The sequence below is a fragment of the Crocuta crocuta genome, unplaced genomic scaffold, assembly GCF_008692635.1.
Source record: "Crocuta crocuta isolate KB4526 unplaced genomic scaffold, BGI_CrCroc_1.0 scaffold267, whole genome shotgun sequence".
NCBI classification, from domain to species: domain Eukaryota; kingdom Metazoa; phylum Chordata; class Mammalia; order Carnivora; family Hyaenidae; genus Crocuta; species Crocuta crocuta.
The window spans coordinates 1,932,125-1,939,502 of NW_027531899.1; the positions used below are offsets into that span (position 1 = coordinate 1,932,125).

At 56.4% G+C, this 7,378-nt stretch overlaps 1 protein-coding gene across 1 annotated transcript in view; it reads left to right on the plus strand.

The window, feature by feature from the left end:
* RASGRP4 (RAS guanyl releasing protein 4) overlaps nucleotides 1-7,378 on the plus strand; it is a 14,528-nt gene that overhangs the window by 4,240 nt on the left and 2,910 nt on the right. Inside the window, exons 5-13 of the mRNA XM_077773672.1 lie at nucleotides 230-361; nucleotides 469-622; nucleotides 1,737-1,910; nucleotides 3,146-3,262; nucleotides 4,071-4,346; nucleotides 6,113-6,193; nucleotides 6,273-6,377; nucleotides 6,493-6,611; nucleotides 6,721-6,865. Coding sequence (XP_077629798.1) covers nucleotides 230-361; nucleotides 469-622; nucleotides 1,737-1,910; nucleotides 3,146-3,262; nucleotides 4,071-4,346; nucleotides 6,113-6,193; nucleotides 6,273-6,377; nucleotides 6,493-6,611; nucleotides 6,721-6,865 — 1,303 coding nt within the window. The remainder of the gene's footprint in view (nucleotides 1-229; nucleotides 362-468; nucleotides 623-1,736; nucleotides 1,911-3,145; nucleotides 3,263-4,070; nucleotides 4,347-6,112; nucleotides 6,194-6,272; nucleotides 6,378-6,492; nucleotides 6,612-6,720; nucleotides 6,866-7,378) is intronic.

Genomic DNA, 7,378 nt, shown 5'->3' on the forward strand with positions numbered 1-7,378 from the left:
GAGAGATCCCCCCCAATTTATCTTCCACGGATCCCCCCGTGTTAAGAGGGACCCCATGTTAAGAGACCCCCATTCCTACTCCTAGAGACAGTCCTGGGCTGGTGCCTCTCCAAACCCTCACCTTCCAGAGACCCCCTAGCCCAGCGCCTAGAGATTCCTCAGCCCAAGAGACCTTTTTTAGAGACCTTCCCCACCCCCACCCCCAGCCTCATCTCTAAACCCCGCTCAGGTACTGGCTGACCCAACACCCTGAGACAGTGCATCAAGAGCCTCAGTTAGAAGAGGTTATAGGTCGCTTCTGGGCCACCGTGGAGCAGGAGGGCAACTCTGCCCAGAGGAGCCTGGGAGACTCCTCCAGCCTGTGAGTCAGCCGCTCCCCACCCCCATTCTGCCGCCTCTCCCCTCACCCGCACATCCTCCACCCCGAAACCGAACCCGTTCAATACCCTGCCCCTCTTTAACCCCCAGCCTGAGCCCCGGTGGCCCAGGCCCCCCGCCCCCTCTGAGCAGCCCAGGCCTCGGCAAAAAGCGCAAAGTGTCCTTGCTCTTTGACCACCTGGAGACGGGGGAGCTGGCTCAGCACCTCACTTACCTGGAGTTCCGGTCCTTCCAGGCCATCACGGTGAGGACCCCCTTCCCCCAGCTGGTGGGGGGGGGGCTTGGAGTGGGGTGGAGCCGGGCAATACTCAGAGAGCCGTGCACGGGCTTTGCGCAGGGATCTCAGACTCTCAGAATGGGTGCCAGAAGGTTCAGTCAAACGAGTTAAGCTGGCTGAGGACGGAACCCCTGGGTCCAAATCCAGCAGCCCCTCCGTATCAGTGTACCTTTGAATTCGTTTCTCAGCCTCTCTGGGATTCACACTTGTAAAGTGGTGGTCCCAATACCTCATTAGATGGTTGGGAATATTCAGTTAAAACATCCACTTAAAAATGCTTGTCACAATACCTGGCACATAGTAAGCGCTCAAAATATTTTATTAATTATTCATTTATTTGGGAAGCATGCACATGCCGTGTGCTTCAGTTCCATCTCTGTAAAAAGGGGTATTGCATGGTTCCTGCCTCATAGGGTCAGTGTACCCGGTCCGGAGGGAATGCTATCTGGTAGAACCACTTGAAATTGCCATATTTTGCTCTATTTTACCTGCCCACATGACAATTTCATACGCTTCAACCTATATATAAGTGTATATAATTATTAGCTCCTGCCATCGCCACTTCAGGGGAAGGCCACAACCAGTTCCTTCATCTGGAAATTTCCTGATTGTTCACACACACACCTGTGCAGTACATGTGGGCATGGAATGTTGACCCCTTGAGCAGAACAAATAGAAACTGCTTTCATGTCCTCTTTGCCATTCTTCCCTTTGCTGACTACACCAGGTGGGCAGACAGGTAGGAAAGATAGACTGGGTTCTCACCCTGACTGTCGCCTGTGTGACTCTGGGCCAATTATCCTCTGTGCCTCGACAGCCTCATCTCTAAAATGTGAGTAGTATATTACGGTACTCACTTCGCAGAGTTGATGTGAGGATTTAATTAGTTAATATAACAAAGGGCTGAGAACAGTGCCTGACTTTACTTAAATATTTCTCTTCAGAGAGAGAGGGCCACGGTGACGTCAAGGACATGTGACAGCCAGACTAGGGCCTCAGAGGTCGCAGCTGCTAGGGGGATGGGCGCGTGAGGGCAAGGCTGCCGCACCACTGCCCACCCTGATGCCCACCTCACCCCCAGCCCCAGGATCTGCGGGGCTACGTTTTGCAGGGCTCCGTGCGGGGCTGCCCGGCCCTGGAAGGATCCGTAGGTCTCAGCAACAGCGTGTCCCGCTGGGTGCAGGTCATGGTGCTGAGCCGTCCGGGACCCGCACAGCGCGCGCAGGTGCTGGACAAGTTCATCCACGTGGCACAGGTGAGGCCCGCTCCCAGGGACTGAGGCAACCGCCGCCCGCAGTTATCTGACCCCCTACACCCCTCACATTCCAGCTGGCAGGCCCTCAGTCACAGGGGACCAGCGCGGGTGGTGACGTCATCCGCGGCCTGGCCCCGCCCCCCGCATCACGTCCACCCTGACTCCGCCCCCGAGGCTCCAGTCCCGAGGTTCTAAACCCGGACAGTGGCTGCACTTCTTTCCCGGCCTTGATATCCCCACGTCGAACCCGCCCCGACACCCCCTTCCTTAGGCCTAGACGTAGCTGTTGACAACGTCCCCGTAGCCCAGGGTCCCAAGCCCCATGCGCGAGTATTCTGTCCACAGGCCAGTGAAACCGTCTCTTCCATGTCCCCACGTCTGCGTCACTCTCACCTCAGTCTCTCGGCCCCGGCCGTCCCTTCGGGACAGCCTGCACACTTGCCTCCCAATCACGTCAGGTCTGTCCTTGGCCCAGCCCCACTGTGTCACAACCCCTCTCTTCCCCTTCCCTAAATAGATACCTTCTCTCCTTTCTGGAGAAAAGGGAAGCCTCCTTCCCCCACGTGGCCACGCCCCCTTGCGTACTTCCTCGCAGACCACGCCCTTCCTCTCGCGTCTTCCAGCGCTTTGCTTCGCCTGTCCGCCTGCCTGGCCCCTAAGGCCTGGAGGTTCTAATGTCTGCCCTGGGCCTCCTCCGTCTGAGCTCCTTCCACTCCCCCTGGCTCCACCCCCTCCCCACAGCGACCTCTGCCCTGCAAACCTGAAAAAGAGGGGAATGAGACGGTTGTCCCTGATGCCCGGCTCGCCCCACGCTTGTCTCTTAGGTCCTTCTGATCCTTCGATTTCACTCGCCCCATTCACCTCTGCCCGGTTCCCAACCCCTGCCCAGAGCCCAGGCTGTCTTGTCTCCCTGTCTGAACCCCAGGTGCCCAGCACCCTGACATCTGTCTGAATCCCCCACACCTGTCTAGTCCCCAAACCTGTCCAACTCCTCACACTCGCCTGACTACCCCCCTCTTGCCACACTGTTCCCTGACTGCACATCAGTCTATCACCTGCTTGACCACCCCACCCCCACCCGTAATGCCCACATACCTGCTTGAGCCCACCCCTTCCTGACACACCCACTCCTGCCTGACACCCCAGCTCAACCGGGATGCTGTCTCGGGAACCCCCGTTTGCCTCTCCTCCGTGTGATACCCACCATCTCTGCATCACCCACCCTTCCTTCCTAGAGGCTCCGCCAGCTACAGAATTTCAACACACTGATGGCGGTCACGGGGGGCCTGTGTCACAGTGCCATCTCCAGACTCAAGGACTCCCATGCTCACCTGAGCCCTGACAGCACCAAGGTGAACCCCCAGTGTTCTCCCAGGGCTCTGGCAGTCAGCGATCCTGAACCACCCCATGCTTGCTCCCAGTCCCCCCCACCCACCCAGGGGACCTGGTGCCACCCGAAGACCTTCCTCCTCCAAATCCAACAGACCCCTAGACTCTGTCCTCTGCCTTTCTTCCTCCCTCCTCAACCACGCACGCATCATGCTGACCCCTCTCTACTCCGCGCTTCCAGTCCTGAGCAGGACTTTTGGGAGACACATAAGAGAGATGGTCACAGAGAACTTGCAGTCCAGGTGGGGAGTGAAATGATGCCCCGAAGGACACCAAATTGAGGCCACCCAAGGGAGGAGCATGGGTTAGGCGTGTCCTGGGAAGTGCATGGGAAGAGTGAGTTACTCATGAGTCTAGTGTGTGGCTGAAGTCAGGATCTGGCAGGTGGGGGATGCCCAGGGTGGGGGACCCCGTTGAGGCTGGCAAGCTGAACTAAGGCGTCTGGGCTTTATCCAGAGGGCAATGGGCAGCTAGGGAAGGTTTGGTAATGATGACGGCACCCATGATCAGATTTCAGTTTTGGAAAAAAAAAAAAAATCCCTGTAGCCTGGGGAATGGGGGATACGGAGCTTTCTGGGATGGGGACCCAAAAGGAAAAGCAGTTTGGGGGGATGCTGGACAGTGTGGGACATGGAGGGGGTTCAGGGAGCTGTGCAAAACGCCACTGGACCCCCCCCCCAGGGGTCCAGAACTCACGCGGGTGGCTAAGGGAGCAGAAATGGCCTCCCCCATAACATCCTTCCCCCTGCATAATACGCCCCTCCCCCATAGGCCCTGCTGGAGCTGTCTGAGCTCCTTGCTGCCCACAACAACTATGCCCGTTACCGCCGCACCTGGGCCGACTGCACAGGCTTCCGGCTGCCTGTACTGGGCGTGCACCTCAAAGACCTGGTGTCCCTGCACGAGGCCCAGCCCGACAGGTTCCCAGACGGCCGCCTGCACCTATCCAAACTCAACAGCCTCTACCTGCGGCTGCAGGAGCTGGCAGCCCTACAGAGGCAGCACCCGCCCTGCACCGCCAACGAGGACCTGCTGCATCTGCTCACGGTGAGCTGCCCCGCCCCGCCCCACCCTGCCCTACCCAGGCCGGGTGCCTGGACACTGCACCTGGAGGGTACAGGGGCTTAGGGTCCTGGGTACAAGAGGGTCTGCACCCTTGTCACGCCCGTTCTGCAGACTGGGAACCTGAGGTCCACAAGGTGAAGTCCCACAGCAGTAAAACCTGGATTTGAACCCAAGGTCAGCCTCAGAACCTGTGTGTTAACGTGCTAACCACCATCCTACATCCTGAGACCGAGAGTGTGGGATTCTAGCTATATTTGATTTTTTAAAAATATTTTTATTTATTTCTAGGAGAGAGAGAGAGAGAGAGCGCGTGATCAGGGGAGGGTCAGAGAGAGAGGGAGACAAAGACTCTGAAATAGGCTCCAGGCTCTGAGCTGGCAGTCAGCACAGAGCCCGACGCGGGGCTCGAACCCCGAACCGCGAGATCATGACCTAAGCGAAAGTCGGACGCTCAACCGACTAAGCCACCCAGGCGCCCCTAGCTATATTTGATTTCTATAATATAAATAACAATATATATATCCTCCCCGCCCCGCCAAAGAGCTACAGATTGAGAGACTGGGATTCTGAAGGCCATGTAGTCTGACTGATTTGCAGACCCTAAGACAGGACCAGCTACATAATTTGCAGGGCCCAGTGCAGAATGAAAATGCGGGGCTCTTTGTTCAAAATTCTTAATTATTTCAAGACGGTGAAAGCAGGGCATTAAATGAGGTGGGGGCCCATCTAAGTGTGGGGCCTGCCTGTGAAGCTGGCCTTGCCCCAAGATGGTGGGAGCCCAAGGCCCTATGCTTCGCTGATTCTAGGAGGCTAGCAAGCCCAAATATTTATTGAGCACCTGCTGTGAGCCAGACACTACTTTAGGCAGTCAGGCTCACAGCAGTGAGCACATCAGAAAAAAATAAAAATAAGAAAAAAATAAACAAACAAAAACCCCTGCAGTTCTTGTGGGGCTGACTTTCCAGTAGAGGAGAGACAGCCAATCAAACAAAGTAAGTGAGTAAATCAGATGGTCTTTCGGAGGATAAGTGCGATGCTGGAGGCTAAAGTAGGAACCAGCAGGGGCGCCTGGGCGGCTCAGTCAGTTGAGTGTCCGACCTTGGCTCAGGTCATGATCTCATGGTTCATGGGTTCGAGCCCCGTGTTGGGCTCTGTGCTGACAGCCAGCTCAGAGCCTAGAGCCTGTTTCAGATTCTGTGTCTCCCTCTCTCTCTGACCCTCCCCTGCTCATGCTGTCTCTATCTCTCCCTCAAAAATAAAAAAAAACATTTAAAAAATAATAATAAAAAGGGGCGCCTGGGTGGCTTAGTCGGTTAAGCGTCCAACTTTCGCTTAGGTCACGATCTCGCGGTTCGTGGGTTCGAGCCCCGCGTCGGGCTCTGTGCTGACTGCCAGCTCAGAGCCGGGACCCTGTTTCAGTCTGTCACTCCCTCTCTCTCTGACCCTCCCCTGCTCACGCTGTCTCTCTCTCTCTCCTAGAAATAAATAAAAAACATTAAAAAATAATAATAATAAAGTAGGAACCAGCAGCAGGGAAAGTGACAGGGGTTTACAATTTTAAAAAGGACCCACAAAGGCCTCAGTGAGAAGATGGCCTTTCTGGACTAGGGGACAGAGGTGTGGAGGCTGAATGGTGGCCCGGTGGGAGCAAGGACACTGGGAGTCCCCGGAGAAGAGGGGCTTGGGGAAGAGGATGAGAGTGGGGGTCCCAGCAGGGGGCAGGCAGAAANCGTCCTGCCCACCCCCAGCTTTCCCTGGATCTCTTCTACACGGAGGATGAGATCTATGAGCTTTCTTACGCCCGGGAGCCCCGCTGCCCCAAGAGTCTGGTGAGAAGTGACCCCCGGCCCCTGACCACCAGCCGCAGCCCACGCACTGACTAACTCTGCCCCTCTGTCCCTGCCCCAGCCACCCTCCCCTTTCAAAGCGCCCCTGGTGGTGGAGTGGGCCCCTGGCGTGACACCCAAGCCTGACAGGGTCACCCTGGGTCAGCATGTGGAGCAGCTGGTGGAGGTAAGAAGGGGGCCAGGAAGGAAGGTATCTGTGCAGCCCTGACGTGGAGGACGAGATCGGAGACTGTGAGGATCACGGTTTGGCCTTACCCTCCCCTTCCCATGCTCCTCTGAAGTCTGTGTTCAAGAATTATGACCCTGAAGGCCGAGGAACCATCTCTCAGGAGGACTTTGAGCGATTCTCAGGCAACTTCCCCTTCGCCTGCCATGGACTTCACCCACCGCCCTGCCGGGGGTAAGTACTCCCAACTGCTGGGTCCTCCGAAGCGGGGGGAGAGTGGGGTTGCCAGGACTCCGGAGTCTGGGAGAAAGGGGCCGGTCGTGCTGAGGTTCCCCGCCCCTAGGAACAGCTCCTTCACCCGAGAAGAGCTGACGGCATACCTGCTCCGGGCCAGCGCCATCTGCTCCAAGCTGGGCCTGGCCTTCCTGCACAGCTTCCGTGAAGTCACCTTCCGCAAGCCCACCTTCTGTGACAGCTGCAGCGGCTTCGTGAGCACCCTGCCCCTCTATCGCCCTTCGTGCCCATCTCCCCTGAAGAGTCCCAAGCCCTAACTCCAAAAGGACAGGCTGCCCTGGAAGGCTTACAGGCCCCAAGTTCCAGAAAATCCCCCAGGTTCAAATAAGCCTCACACCCCATGTGACCCCTAGACAGTGGATGTACCTGAAGTCTAGACAATGCCCAGATCTCCGATGATCACCGTCCCGGGTCACTGCCAAACCATGGATATGTAAAACTCTAGATAATCTACAAATCTGGGTAGCTTATCTCCAAACAGAATCCATTTCCAAGTCTTTAGGGTCCAGATAATTCAAACGCTGGATAATTTTCGAATTGAACGTATCTTCAAACTCTGGATAATTGACAGCTCTCTGTCTCCAAACCAAAACTAATTCACATACCTTTGATTACTTTTCCAAACCTATTTTTCATTCGCTAAATACTTAGTGAGTACCTCCTGTGTGCCAGGCAGTTCTGGACTTCAGGGCTGGGGGGGGGGGGGG